The sequence below is a fragment of the Argentina anserina genome, chromosome 2 (genome assembly GCF_933775445.1).
Source record: "Argentina anserina chromosome 2, drPotAnse1.1, whole genome shotgun sequence".
NCBI lineage: Eukaryota > Viridiplantae > Streptophyta > Magnoliopsida > Rosales > Rosaceae > Argentina > Argentina anserina.
In genome coordinates, this window is record NC_065873.1 from 24,893,855 (window position 1) to 24,910,389 (window position 16,535).

Genomic DNA, 16,535 nt, shown 5'->3' on the forward strand with positions numbered 1-16,535 from the left:
TCACAAATCATCAAATATAAATGCACTCATGAGTCAATGGACGGCCCATCTGGTCGTCCCAAAGAAATATGAAATAAAACGCTCATGAGAAATTAAGTAACCCTTCTGGTTACCCAAATGCATTTATATTACGGGTACCAAGAACGCTGGTACACATCTGTTACCCCTCTCATAATACACCGCCGATATTGGATAGCCACCCGCTACCCAACATCCAAAACAATCTGAGTACCCATGAGCAGATAACCACCCGTCACCTCACATGCAGTACTAAGGCAGACAGACTAGAGCTCTAACTGTATCGTAACTTTCGCCCGGCCAAAGGCTAGGTTTCGACTTGCCAAACACGTACAATAATCTCACATCATATTGTACCAAACATCAGGTCCGAAGACAAATCACATTTTAACAATCTCAATGTTAAAAATCACGTACAATAATCTCACATCATATTGTACCAATCAAAATCACATGCTCGATATATCTTGTCATCAAAATGACATCATCACAATAAAATCATAACAGTATATTATATAGCAAACTATATATATATGTATTTATTTACCATTTATACTATATATATATAATCCATTATATCTTATACATGTCATAATTTATAAACACGTCCGAAGACAAAACGTTAAACAATCTCCATATTAAACTCACATGCTTGTCATCGAATTGACCTAATTCAGATGAATTCATAACAGTATATAATATAGCAAATTATATATATATATATACTTATTACCATTTATACAATATATATATAATCCATTATATTGTATACATGTCGTATTTCAATATTAAAAACTCTTGCAAATATTTTAGAATCACCGCAAGGGTAGATTCGTAAATATGTGAGATTTTACTCACCTTATTAACTCGGGCGTAATTCCACAATTTCCGAAGATAATTCATTTCCTTGCTTTATAGATCACCTTAAAAAGATAAGAAAAGAATTTAGAAATGTTTCGTAAACCTTTAAATGCCGAAACAGTAATAACCGGTTACTGTTCACTGTTACTATTTACGGTTACTATTCACAGTACTATTCACGTATTAATGTACAAATACATAACCAATACGTATCGTTGTACGAGTACATAATGTTTACGTATTTCTGTACGTATAATTACTATTCAAAAATACATTATGTCTCAGTAAATATTAATTACTGATTTACCCTTCTGAATTTACTTTTTACAGTTACTGAATGTAATTTATATTTACAATTACCGTACATAAATAAAATTTAGTTTTACATTTACCGTACGTAAAAATAAATTACAAAATTACCATTCCCGGAATCATTGTTCACGCCGCCGCACGTGGCGGCGCGTGGGGTGCACGCGCCACCTCCGGCAGGCCGCCGTGCCCGATCCCTTCATCTCCTCCTCCTCTCCCTTCCTACGGTTTCAAACCGCCCCTAGGCTACCTCACACGCTCTCACGCGCCGCTTAACACGGCGGTAACCCACCCTTCTTCAACCATCTCCGATCTCCACAAAAATCACAAACAACCAACAATCTTCAATCACAAACACTCAATTAATCGATCCATTACCTCAATCGCTCCTCGAAGTCACCGTGACGTCGCCGGAGGAGGTAGAACCATGCGAAGGTGGAGGTTGAGCCGAGGGTGTGGTGTTGACTCGATATGTGCCTCGATCGGTTGCAGGAGGTGCCAAGGAGGAGAGGCGGTGGAAATGAGCTAGTTCCCGTGCCCTAGCTTCGCCGGTGAAGATGCGTGATGCAACAGGGTAACCTCCGAGCTTTGGTTTGTCGTCGAAGCTCGTGGCAGCGAGGCACGGTGCGGGGAACTCGGGGTCGCTTGCAGGGGAGCTCGCAAGGCCGTAGAGAGCGGCGGTGCAAGCCACGAAGGGCTGAGGGCGGAGATCGGGGAGGGAGAGCGACTCGGGAGAGAGTGGGAAGGAGAATCGGGGAGAGAGAGCCGCGGGAGGCGGAAGAAGAGATAGAGTGGGTTTCCTGAAATGGAAACCCTAAACACACAATTATCCTATTTATACTAGTTTCCAGATCAGAAACTAACTTCCGGCGTTAATAACTTTTACGTACATCGTCCGATTAGAACGCGTCACATGCTCACGAACTCGTATCGACGAGCTCTACAACTTTCGTGAAGAAAGTTTTCGCAACCGAGCGACGGAATAAATGTCGATAATTTCGTTCGGAAACGTAATGTTTTTCTTATTAAACGTTCCGAGAACGTTTCCGTTTCCGTTCCGTAAAGTTGCAAACAATCATATTCATTTTAAATGAATTTCATAACTTATAGCATTCAAATCAAATCAAATATTGTTTTGAAACTTTAGGGTTATTACATGCAGTACCCCGGCAGATAGACTAGAGCTCTAACTGTATCATAACTTTCGCTCGGCCAAAGGCTAGGTTCCGACATGCCAACACGTCTGAAGACTGATCCGAAGACAAAAACACGTCTGAAGAAAAACATATTAACAAAACTCAATGTTAAAACCACGTACAATAATCATCACATTATATTGTACAAAACGAATCAACATGCTCAATATAATAATCTCAACACCAAAATGAACTTATTCACAACAGAAATTACGACAGTATATAGTATAGCAAACCATATATATGTACCTATTTATCATTTATACACATACACAATCCACTATATCAAATACATATCGTAGTTCATTCTTTAAACTTTGGCATAATCCTGAATCTCTGCAAGGGTAGATTCGTCATTGTGAGATTTTACTCACCTTATGATCCTGAGCGAAATTTCCACGATTCCAAATGTAAACCCTTTACTTGAAGTATCGATCACCTTGAAAAGATAAGAAGTGAATTTAGTATCGTTACGTAAAACCTTAAATGCTGAAACAGTAATAATATTTTACTGTTCAGTAATTTCTGGTTTTTACTAAATCATTGTTCATGTATTTACTATTCATACATTATTGTACAAATACATATTCATTATGTATTTCTGTACGAGTACATACTGTTTATGTATTTCTGTATGTATGAATACTATTCAATCGTAAATACTGTCTCGGTAAATAATAATTATAATTTACCCATCCGAAATTATTTTTACATTTTACTGTACGTAATTTACATTTACAATTACCGTACGTAAAATAAATTCACATGTACCGTACGTAAAAATAAATTTTTACAAAATTACTGTTTGAATTCATTGTTCACGCGCCACCTCCGGCGACCGCGCGTGGGGCCCACACACCGATTATAACAACGGCGCGTAGCACACCACCGCTGCCCCAATTTCTCTCTTTTCTTTCCCCTCTTCTCCTACACGGCCCAAGGCCGCCTCCAAATCTCCTCACGCACTCACACGTACCGCTTAAGGCGGCGGTATTCTCCCCTCCTCCTCCTCCGATCTCCCACCAAAACGCCACAAATCCATACACAAAGCACACCATCCAACAAATCAAGCAAACCCTTACCTAATTCGTGCCTTGGATGCACCAGAGAGTCGCCGGAGAAGCGCCTAGGACGGAGGCAGTTTTTGCCGATTCTTGGAGTTGCTGGTGGAGCTCCGACGCGGCGTGGGATGGCGTGTCGAGCTCGAGGTCGACTACGGAGGTCCCTGCGATGCTCTAGAGGCCGGCGGTGAGATTTTTGAGTGAGAGGGAGAGAAATCGGGGAGAGAGAGAAGAGGGAGGCAGGGGTGAGGAGAGAGAAAGGGTGTCCGAAAATGGAAACCGTACTCCTAAAAATTTCCTTTTATACCCACCTCCAAAAACGGAAACTAACTTCCGTCATTAATAACTTTTACGTACGACATCCGATTAGGACGCGTGAAGTGTCCACGAACTCGTATCGACCAGCTCTACAACTTTTGTGAAGGAAGTTTTCACAAACGAGCGACGAAATAAAAGTCGATTCTCACGTCGCGGAAACGTAACGTTTTTCTAATTTACATTTCCGATATCGGTTCCGTTTTCGATTTCCGACGTTGCAAAGAGAAACAATTGTCGTTTAATAAATTTTACAAACTCAATAAATTCTAAAAATAATCCAAAAATTGGTTCCGAAAAATCGGGTTATTACATAGATGTAGGCAAAGAATATTGTTTTAGTTCAAACAATCGTTGTTTGGTTATGTTCTTTTTCCTATAAGAAAGGGTTAACAGATTCTAATTCATGTATAAACTTAAACTGAATATAGTTACTACGTACAGAGCAAGATCAATATATGTTCGTATACAAAAAGTTGTTTTACCTTTCTTAATTTGATAAATTAGAATTAGGATTATGAATAGACACAACTAAAACTTCTAGGTAGCTTGATACATTTGACTGATTTGAGTATAAAACTTAAAACTCATGCCTGGATTATATGTAATATCTAATTAAGAAAATGATATTTGTGTTGACAGATGTACTCTAGTTCAAGTTTAAATACCGTTGGCAGGCACGATCCATGTAATTAAGCATGCTTTACATTATTACGGTGTGTGATAATTAACTCAGTAACTAAATGTAGATATAGCAGATTTTTAGGTACGACTGGAACAACTAATCAAGTAATCATAACTGTATTCAGGAAAAGAGTGAGAAATTCACTCCACACCTTAACTTGAACTCTTTCTAACATGCATTTTCCTTGTCTTTTCTATATATAGTCATCTGCATGCAACATTGAGCCCTTTATATAAATCTTCCAAACACAACCCGGGCCTTCAATGCGAAGACCTCAAAAAAAAATATAAAAAGAGTAATAAGTAATAAATTTCAATCAATTTTCAAAGATGGAGACGAATAAACCTAAAGCCTCTGCCTCCCTCTTCCTTCTGATGATGTTGTCAATAAGCTCTTGTTCGGCCTTCAACATCACCAAGATTCTCGAAAACGAAGACGATTTCAGCACCTTCAACCAACACCTCTCCGAGACCAAACTCGCCGACCAGATCAACAAGCGGAGCACCATCACCGTCCTCGCCGTCGACAACAGCGCAATGGGCGGCTTAGGTGATGACAGCTCCGTCACGAAGGCGATCATGAGCGTTCACGTCATCCTCGATTACTACGACAAGGAGAAGCTAACCAAGCTGGCCAAGAACAACAAGAGCGCCACGCTGACGACGCTGTACCAGACCTCCGGGCTAGCTAAGAACCAACAGGGCTTCGTCCGAATCTCAACCGACGACGACGGCATTACTTTTGGGTCGGCAAGCAAGGATTCAGAAATGAACTCCAAGCTGGTAAAGTCCGTGGCAGCTCAGCCCTACAACATTTCCGTGCTTCAGGTCAGTTCCATCATTGGAGTTCCCGACATTAATGCTAACCCTTCCCCACAAACGGCTCCCCCGCCAAGGAAGCATGGGAAGGAGAAGAGTCCGTCCTCCTCTTCCGACGACGCTGCAGACGGTCCCTCCGACGATACGGCTGGCAGTCCAGACGACAGCACTGCTGATAGTCCCGACGACTCGGACTCGGACGAAGAGAAGGCTCCAAGTCCAGCCAAGCACAACACACCACCTAAGCCTAAAGAAGTTGATTCAGATTCGCCATCGACAAGTCCAGCGCCTGCGCCCGGTAAGAGTGATGCACGCGCTACCGCTGCGGAGATGGGTGTTGGGTTCGTTGCGATGGGGTTAGTTTCGATTTTAATGGCCTTCTTTTGACGAGCATGAGATAAACGGATCCGGCCAATAAGAATAGGAAATTAACAGAAATATCACCTGCCTCAAGGGTAGAAAGATTTGAATCTTGAATTAGTTTGTATGGAATTGATTTTTAGAAATTTCAGAAACAGAAAATCAGACTCTTTTTTAAGTGCCATTTCATTATGAGTTTGAAATAGTTCAGCGAAACATTAATTTCTTCTCGTAAAGATGGAAATTTCAAAATAAGGTGTGTGTTTAACTGTCTAGTATATATTGGAATGTTATTACCACGGTGCCACTCAGCATAACGGGAATACGATCGATGTAGTAGTTTTTATGAATACAGAGGAGCTCCTATGAAGAAAAAACATGGGGGATCAAATGATGGGGTTGCATTGTAACGACCCCAAAATTTCGAGCCCAAAACTTAAAATATCAAAGTCGTTAGGACACTAAAAACAATCTCAAAGAATTGAAATCATTTAACGTGCACAGCGGATCATCTCTGAGTTCCAAATACAACTCAGTCAAACCGATTATTACAAACCAAATTTATAATTCGACATTACAATATGATGGAAAATGTAATAATCCTCACAAACTCTCACAAAGCTTACAAATAAATTCACTCAAATTCTCACACAAATCCACGCCAGAAATCTCACCACGAACAGGATACGAACGACTTCGAATCTCCGGAGTCGTCACTCAATCTCCGCTAATCAGTACCTGCGGAATTATCCCCTACACCATTGAATTGGTGCACCGGGATTGTAAACACAAACCCGGTAAGCTTATAGCTCGTATGAGTAAAATGACAATACAGTTCGCATATCAATATATACGAAAAATCACAATCAACAATATAAATGCCCTCATGAGTCAATGGACGGCCCATCTGGTTGTCCCAAAGAATGTGAAATAAAACGCTCATGAGCAATTAAGTAACCCTTCTGGTTACCTAAATGCATTTATAATACGGGTACCAAGAACGCTGGTACACATCTGTTACCCCTCTCGTAATACACCGCTGGTATTGGATAGCCACCCGCTACCCAACATCCAAAACAATCTGAGTACCCATGAGCAGATAACCACCCGTTACCTCACATGCAGTACTACGCTGATATTGGGTAACCACCCGCTACCCAACATCCAAAACAATCTGAGTACTCATGAGTAGATAACCACCCGTTACCTCACATGAAGTACTATGGCTGACATACTAGAGCTCTAACTGTATCGTAACTTTCGCCCGGCCAAGGCTAGGTTCCGACTTGCCAAACATGTACAATAATCTCACATCATATTGTACTAAATCACGTCCAAAGACAAATTAATTTTTTAACAAACTCAATGTTAAACTCAAGTACAATAATCACACATCATATTGTACGTTTCAAAGTTATGCTCGATATAGTCGAAATAAAACTCATAACAGTACATTATATAGAAAACTATATATATTCGTACTTATTTACCATTTATACAATATATATGTAGTTTACTATATCCTATACATGTCATATTTCACAAACACATGCTCAATACACAATTTCTCGTCATTGAAATGACTGTTTCTAATGAATTAATAACAGTTCATAACATAATGAACTATATATATATATATACTTATTACCATTTATACAGTATATATGTAGTCCACTATATTGTATGCATGTTCGTAATTCATTAATAAATACCCTTGTAAAATATTGAACCACCGCGAGGGTAGATTCGTAAATACGTGAGATTTTACTCACCTTATCGACTCGAGCGTAATTCCACAATTCCTGGTGATAATTTCTTTCCTCGATTTAACGATCACCTTGAAAAGATAAGAAAAGAATTTAGAATCGTTTCGTAAACCTTTAAATGCCGAAACAGTAATAATCGGTTACTGTTCAGCAATTTTCGGTTTTACGAAATTACTGTTTAGTGTTACTGTTCAGTGTTACTATTCACGGTTACTGTACAAATATGCAATTAATACGTATTTCTGTACGTATAAATATTATATACATATTTCTGTACGTATAAATATTATATACGTATTTCTGTATGTATAAATATTATATACGTATTTCTGTATGTATAAAGATTAATACGTATTTTTGTACGTATACGTACTATTTAAATGTAAATACAATCTCAGTAAATAAAATTTACTAATTACCTTTTATAAATTACTTTTTACATTTACTGAAAATAATTTATATTTACATTTACCGAAGGTAAAATTTAATTACATTTACCGTAGTAAATAAAAATTACATTTACATTTACCGTACACAGTAAATTACCAAAATACCCTTCTGTCAAAACTGTTCACACCGCCGCACGTGGCGGCGCGTGTGGCACACGCGCCACCTCCGGCGGGCCGCGCGTGGGGCCCACGCGCCGAGGCTAACCATGTAACGACCCTAAAATTTCAAGCTTAAAAACTCAAAATTCTAAAGTCGTTAAACACAAAATAATCTCAAATAAATAGAAATCATTAAAGTGTAACAGCGGATCAATTCTGAGTTCTCAATACAACTCAGACAACCAATTATTACAACCCAAATTATAATTCATACACAAAATGGAAATGTAATAATCCTCACAAATTCTCACACACAAATCCACACTAAAAACCTCACCGCAAGTAGAATATGAACGACTTCAAGCCTCTGTAGTCGTCACTCAACCTCCACTAATCAGTACCTGCGGAATTATCCCCTACACCATCGAATTGGTGCACCGGGATTGTAAACACAAACCCGGTAAGCTTATAGCTCGTATGAGTAAAATCACATTACAGTTCGCATATCAATATATACGAAAGATCACAAAACAACAAATATAAATGCCCTCATGAGTCAATAGTCAGCCCATCTAGTTGACCCAAGAAATATGAAATAAAACGCTCATGAGGAAATTAAGTAACCCTTCTGGTTACCCAATGCATTTATAATACGGGTACCAAGAACGCTGGTACACATCTGTTACCCCTCTCGTAATACACCGCTGATATTGGATAGCCACCCGCTACCCAACATCCAAAACAATCTGAGTACCCATGAGCAGATAACCACCCGTTACCTCACATGCAGTACTACTCTGATATTGGGTAACCACCCGCTACCCAACATCCAAAACAATCTGAGTACTCATGAGTAGATAACCACCCGTTACCTCACATGAAGTACTATGGTGATATTGGGTAACCACCCGTTACCCAACATCCAAAACAATCTGAGTACTCATGAGTAGATAACCACCCGTTACCTCACATGAAGTACTATGGCTGACAGACTAGAGCTCTAACTGTATCGTAACTTTCGCCCGGCCAAAGGCTAGGTTCCGACTTGCCAAACACGTACAATAATCTCACATCATATTGTACCAATCACGTCCAAAGACAAATCAACATTTAAACAATCTCAATGTTAAAAATCACGTACAATAATCTCACATCATATTGTACGTTTTAAAACTTTCACGATATAACCACAATAAAATCATAACAGTATATTATATAGCAAACTATATATATTCGTATTTATTTACCATTTATACAATATATACATAGTCCACTATATCCTATACATGTCATATTTCATAAACACCTGAAAATTACGTACGATAATCTCACGTCATATCGTACCATTTGAATCACATACACATGCCAAATTTTTTTCTGTCACTGAAATGACTATTTTTAATGAATTAATAACAGTACGTAATTTAATGAACTATATATATATATGTACTTATTACCATTATACTGTATATATGTAGTCCACTAAATTATATACATGTTGTAATTCATCTGATAAACACACTTGCAAAAATGTTGAATCACCACGAGGGTAGATTCGTAATTCGGTGAGATTTTACTCACCTTATCGACTCGAGCGTAATTCCACAATTCCCGATGATATTCCTTTCCTCGATTTAATGATCACCTTGAACAGATAAGAAAAGAATTTAGAATCGTTTCGTAACCTTTAAATGCCGAAACAGTAATAATCGGTTACTGTTCAGCAATTTTCGGTTTTACGAAGTTACTGTTCAGTGGTACTATTCACTGTTACTATTCCCGGATACTGTACAAATATGCAATTAATACGTATTTCTGTACGTATAAATATTATATACGTAGTTCTGTATGTATAAATATTATATACGTAGTTCTGTACGTATAAATACTATATGCATATTTCTGTACGTATAAATATTATATACGTATTTCTGTACGTATAAATATAAATACGTATTTCTGTACGTATAAATATTATATATGTATTTCTGTACGTATAAATATTAATACGTATTTCTGTACGTATAAATATTAATACGTATTTCTGTACGTATACGTACGATTTAAATGTAAATACAAATTCAGTAAATAAAATTTACTAAATTACCCTTTTACAAAATTACTTTTTACATTTACTGAAAGTAATTTATATTTACATTTACCGTAGGTAAAATTTAATTACATTTACCGTAGTAAATAAAAATTACATTTACATTTACCGTACACAGTAAATTACCAAAATACCCTTCTGTCAAAACCGTTCCCACCGCCGCACGTGGGGCCCACGCGCCGAGGCTAACCACGGCGCGTAGCACGCCACCGCTACCTCAAATCTCTCCTACTTTCTCCCTCCGCCCTTCCCACGGCCTCACGCCGCCCCTAGGCTACTGCACGTGCTCACACGCGCCGCCTAAGGCGGCGGTGATCCACCCTCCTCCTCTTCCTCCGATCTCCACCAAAAATCAACCCAAATTCGACTATCTTCAATCACACAATCACACACAACAATAATCACCTCAACTCTTACCTAGATCGTACGGTGGAGCCGTTGAAACCTCGTCGGATGGAATGGATCGTCGGCGGTGCTCGATCCTTCGAGGAGAGTTTGTCACGGCTCGTGTAGCTTCGTCATTGCTCACCTGCAGTGTCGAAAGGTAGTGAGAGGTGAGAGCCGAGTGCTTGCATCGTCGGAGGCACTGCTCGAACTGTGGAGGCGATCACGCGAGGCTCGGGTGTCGTCATGGCGGCGAGGCACGGCGCAGCGAGCTCAAGGGTAGCTGAGGTGGGCCGCGCGATGGTCTTGAGCCTGGCGGTGTGGACCACGTCCGGGCGGAGGTGCAGATCGCCGGCGTGGGTCTTTCGGGGAGGGAGAGAACGAACTCGGGGTGAGAGACGAGAGGGAGGCGGAGTGAGGAGAGAGAGAGGGATTTCCACAAATGGAAACCCTAATCAGAAAAAGTCCTTTTTATACTCGTTTCTAAAATCGGAAACTAACTTCCGACGTTCATAACTTTCACCTCCGACGTCCGTTTCGGACGTGTCACATGTCCTCGTACTCGTATCGACGAGCTCTACAACTTTCATGAAGGAAGTTTTCGCAACCGAGCGACGGAAATAAAAGTCGATAAATATTTTCGGAAACGTAACGTTGTTCGAATTAAACGTTCCGATTACGTTTTCGTTGTCGATTTCCGACGTTTATAAAAGAAACGAACACACTTAAAATTTTCGAAAACTTATAACTTAGGAAAAGTATAATGACTCGTCCCGAAAAAAAATCGGGTTATTACAAACCACGGCGCGTATCACGCCACCGCCGCCTCCAAAACCACCCTCTTCCTTCCCTCTGCCTTCCCACGGCCTCACACCGTGCCTAGCCCCCTCTACTCGCCCACACGCGCCGCCTAAGGCGGCAGCATCTCTCTCCAAAATCCTCCTTCTCCGATCTCCTCAAACATGAATTCAACCACCGCAAAATCACACCCAAACATCTAAACAACCTAATTAGGCTAACCCTCACCTCAATTCGATGATGGAGAGCTCGCCTTGAGCACGGTGATGGCGAGGAGGATCGGCGCTGCGACTTGCAGAGGCTGTGGCGACGTCGGGGGTCCTCACGGGGCGAAACACGTGCTGGCGGGCTGGAGGGTGACTGCCTAGGTCCTTGCGGCGTCGATGGACTGGGCGGTGCAGGCCACGGACGCGCGGTGGTGGAGACCGGGAAGGGAGAGCGAAGGTTTCGGGAGAGAGGGTCGAGAGGGAGAGAGGAAGAGAGGGAGAGAGGGAGGCGGGCTGAATGGGAGAGAGAGGGTTTCCAATTATGGAAACCCTAATCTCATAAATGTTCTATTTATACCAGTTTCCAAATCGGAAACTAACTTCCGACATTAATAACTTTTACGTACGACGTCCGATTCGAACGCGTCACATACTCACGAACTCGTATCGATGAGCTCTACAACTTTCATGAAGGAAGTTTTCGCAAACGGGCGACGGAATAAAAGTCGATAAATTCGCTCGGAAACGTAACGTTTTCTTATTAAACGTTCTCGAAACGTTTCCGTTTCCGTTTCGTAAAGTTTGCAAACAAACAATTTCATTTTAATTGAATTTCATAACTATATAGGATTCAATTCAATTCAAATATCGTTTAAAAATCTAGGGTTATTACATGCATACATGTCTAAATGTCTAATATACCAATGCTAACTTGAGTCTCCTCGTTAGTGAGAGAATAAAAGGGATAGGATACAGAGAAAGGAGAAGGTTCGATAGGGAAATTATTGAACCAAATATGTGGATCGATGATGTGCAGTTAATTCTCACAATCTTGAACAATTGCTCATTTTCAGCCCAGAATGCATTGTTAATGAATAATGAGAACTTCGTTGGATTCGCCGCTGCAATATGTTCAAGATTGATCAGAAAAATAAAATTGTGGTTAATTTAGCATGTATGGTTTCATTACTTACATTTGTTTGATGTTTTTGTAACATGAATATATACAATAAAATAAACTTCATAATGGATAATCATATAGAAAACAAGCCGGTCAGAACATATGATAGTTGATGTAGGGTAATAATTTAGTACGTAAGACAATCATTTTTGAATTTTCTGAAAATCTTTTACCAAACGAAATTAAAGATGACATAGTCTCTCACTGTTTTTTTTTTGTAGAACTGTTTCAGTTTTTAAACCGATGCAAGCAATATTTTAAACCAAAGATTGTATCAGAGATTGTTAGTTCGTTTTTGTAGTTCTTGTTTGTTTGCTAAATTAGTGTTTCTAGTCACAACTAAGTAGGAATTTCGATTCTAGTCAAAAATAAAAACGCGTCCTATGTCTCTAATTATAGTGATCTCCATTTAACAAATCTTATAATATAACCACCCAAAATCCTCAATAACAAACGAGCTACGTGATAAAAAGAAGAAAACGTGATAATTTTCATTGCATTGCAACTTTTCAAGTATGGAGGACAATAGGATTAAGGGCTCGATGTTCTTCGTCCTTCTGTTCATGTTGTGCCTCAGCTCTACTTCAGCGTTCAATATAACCAACCTACTCAACAAAGAACCCGATTTCAGCACCTTTAACAAGTACCTCTCCCAGACCAAACTCGCCGACCAGATCAACAAGCGGAGCACTATCACCGTCCTCGCTGTGGCCAACGATGCAACAGGCGGCCTCCCTAGCGACGACAGCTTCGTCCTCAAGTCTGTCATGAGCGTCCACATTATACTAGACTACTTCGGTAGAGAAAAGTTGGCCAAGCTTCCCGAGAACAATAGAAGTTCCACGCTGACGACTCTGTTCCAGAGTTCGGGCGTGGCTCAGAACCAACAAGGCTTCGTTAGGGTTAAAATCGTTGACGGTGAGATTTATTTTGGGTCAGCAGCTAAGGGTGCACAAATGTACACCAAGCTGGTTAAGTCGGTGACAGCTCAGCCCTACAACATTTCCGTTCTTGAAGTTAGCTCCATCATTGGGGTTCCCAACATCAATGCTTCTCCGGCGCCCGAGATAGCTCCGGCGGCGAAGAAAGCCAAGTCACCAAGTCCGGAAGACAGGGCCGACAATCCTTCCGAAGACACCGATGATGACACGTTAGACTCGGACGTAGACTCGGATGAGGAGGCCGAGGCTTCGAGTCCATCCAATGCAAAAGATTCGACGCCGCCCAAGCCGGGGTATGAGGATGATCTGATCTCGGCAGATTCGCCATCGTCGACTCCCACACCTGCGCCGTCTAAGAGTGATGCTCGCTCAACCGCTGCTGAGATGGAATTTGGGGTTGTTGCGATGGGGCTGGTTTCAGTATCGGTTGCGTTCGATCTTCTGAGGATCATGGGAAAAAACTGATCGACCTGTCTGATCACATAATAATAGAAACTGAAAATTAATTTATTTGTGCTGGGAAGGATGAAAATCTCAGAATAAGGAAGAAACAAATTAAAGGCCGGGCCTGCTAATACATCTCAGTTTGTTTGTTATGTGTGATTGTGTGTGTAAATTAATCAGTCAATCACACAAGAGGTATTCACCAATAATCGTTCCCAACACTGTTATCTGCAAATGCACGATGATAGTTAATTGATTCCTTCATATATACTTAGTTCTAAGCGAATGAAGTTCAACACTACGTCCCTATAGGGTTTTTACTCCGGTGTGCACACATACTGTACGTTAAATGTGGGACCATTAATATTGTTATTTCTAGCGCGAAATGTATTAACTTGATCTCCAGCCAAAACTATTTGATACTATTACACACTTTGTTATGCGAAGGTTAACGTCCTGGGTCGGGCAGCCTGCAGCCTTCAATTTTAAGTTTCTAACCCAAATGAGTTACTGTTGCATTTATGTATTACTTTAAGGAAAATGTTTTAGCGCCACAATCCTAATAATCACGTTACATTGTCATGTCAGCAATTATAATAATCACAAAATTTTATTTTTAAATGAAAATACAATCTTATCCTTATTAATCCAACGGTTCTAAATTATTATAAAATATTTTTTTATTCTTTTTTATATCATTTATTTTTTCAAAATGTAACTAAAATTTTTGATATTTACAAGGTATGTTTGAAATATATATATATATATATATATATATATATTTATATGTATATATATATTAGCCCTATATTATATATACAATCTCTATCCAGAGTGAAGCTTCATTCTAAAATTACATAGTGAACTTTCAATTTTGGCACATTTTTCGGTCAATTTTTTTCACTATAAGCAATTCAATATTTAAGTATGCTATTCAAAATTATCTCTACAAAATTTCATCTAATTCGGACATCGTTAAGGTATTGAAATTAGATTGAATCAATGAATGAATTAAAACTGTTCAACGTGAACCGTTCGTGTAAATCTCAATTTTGAAAGCTTAAATCATTGTCAAATTGGATGAAACTTTGTAGAGATGATCTTGAATAACATACCTAAATATTGAATCGCTTATGGTGAATGGTGAAAAAATTTGACCGAAAAATGTGTTAAAATTGAAACTTCACTCTGTAATTTCAGAGTGAATGTTCACTCTGGATAGAGACTGATTATAGATATATGTGTGTGTGGGTGTCTATATGTTAATTGTATTAATTAATTATTCCATTAATTAATCATAAACATAAATAAATTAAATATTAGAAAGTCATGAATCGTAAATATGATATTAATTCAAATATGTATACTCTAGGAAAAATAATATTTGTTACCTTAACTATCCCCTTAAATCGATTATACCCAAATAAAAGATTATTTCCTTTCATAAAAAAAACTAAAAGAATCTTAAGTTTTCGTCTAGAAAAACGAAAATATTTCTAATTTAATAATCATAATAAATAAATTAAATGTCTCATGTCGTAATTAATTGAATAGAATCTATATTAGTGCAGTAAATTGAATCACATTGGGAGAGTTGAAAATAGTGAGTAATGATATTTAAAATCCATAATTTTCATCCAGTATGATTGAAGAGGTAATTAAGATCTCTATAATAATTGAATTAATGGAGTATTAGAGTTGATCATTTCATAAATAGTTATTTGAACACAGCTTTGAAAATGTTCTTCAAATGTCATGTGAGACTTCATTGATAGTTTCAAACTATTGCTCATTTGTTTTCACATGGAAAAATAATCATAACACTACTTAGAGTTTGAATGAACCATAGGTTTATAACACATGCACCAACAATCAAAGAAAGAGTAATGAATGAATGTGTAAAAAGGTCATCATCCACATTAACATAATTAAGCTAATAAAAGTCATGCCAGTTGATAGAGCGTTTTGTTAAAACGTCTATAATAAACCCTGTAAAACATCATCGTTAATATAGAATAAGCAGGGATCGTTCTTTCCAGGGAATTGAAGGGAACTCTAAACTTTTAGTGTTAACAAATAATGGGGGGTTTGAGATTGATTATTAACTACTAAAATAAAATCTAAATTACTATTTACATGATCGACTTCTCTTTAACAAACTTAAACCAAATTTACCATTACACCACATAATTACAAGTTCGAACCTATCATGCATTCTAATTCGACCAATTACATACTTTTTAGACACCAATACAATTAGAGCCTTAGGGGATCATCTAATCATGCAAGATTTCAATTAACATTTAGATTGACTTAGGGCCTAATCTAAATTTGCATGCAATCGAATTCAATAACACTTAGAGTAGAAATCAAACAAGATTACATTTAAGCACCAAATCTTTGTTGGAGACATGTTTCATGTGTGGCGTCACCCACCATGGTTTCACATGCAAATTTCCAAAATTTTTACCACTTTTAATCAACACAAACCGAACCTACTTAGGGCATGATTCGATTTGTGTCAATATGGTTGATGAATCTAGCACTCAAACACAATCTTAGGGATTGCATCCAACCACTAAATTCATATGCACATATCTGAAAATTATCTAAAAATATGAGAAAGATGATTAGAACACAACAATAGAAAATACAAACTCATTAATTATAAGAACATAGATTTGGCATAGTCTCAAAAAAATATCAAATACAACTGAAATTTAAAACAAATACAAAACCAATATTTCCACATAA

General features: G+C 38.5%; 2 protein-coding genes across 2 annotated transcripts; both read left to right on the top strand.

Annotated features, from left to right (window-relative positions):
- Positions 1–4,774: 4,774 nt before the first annotated feature.
- On the top strand, positions 4,775–5,650 carry LOC126784236 (fasciclin-like arabinogalactan protein 14). The gene has a single exon (XM_050509716.1). The coding sequence runs from the start codon at positions 4,775–4,777 to the stop codon at positions 5,648–5,650; it is 876 nt and encodes a 291-aa protein (XP_050365673.1).
- A 7,261-nt stretch (positions 5,651–12,911) lies between these two features.
- Positions 12,912–13,802, top strand: LOC126784237 (fasciclin-like arabinogalactan protein 14). Its single transcript, XM_050509718.1, has one exon. The coding sequence runs from the start codon at positions 12,912–12,914 to the stop codon at positions 13,800–13,802; it is 891 nt and encodes a 296-aa protein (XP_050365675.1).
- The last annotated feature ends 2,733 nt before the right edge of the window (positions 13,803–16,535 follow it).

Bases quoted from the DNA above. Each gene is read 5' to 3' on its own strand.
- LOC126784236 (XM_050509716.1), top strand. From the start codon at position 4,775: ATGGAGACGAATAAACCTAAAGCCTCTGCCTCCCTCTTCCTTCTGATG.
- LOC126784237 (XM_050509718.1), top strand. From the start codon at position 12,912: ATGGAGGACAATAGGATTAAGGGCTCGATGTTCTTCGTCCTTCTGTTC.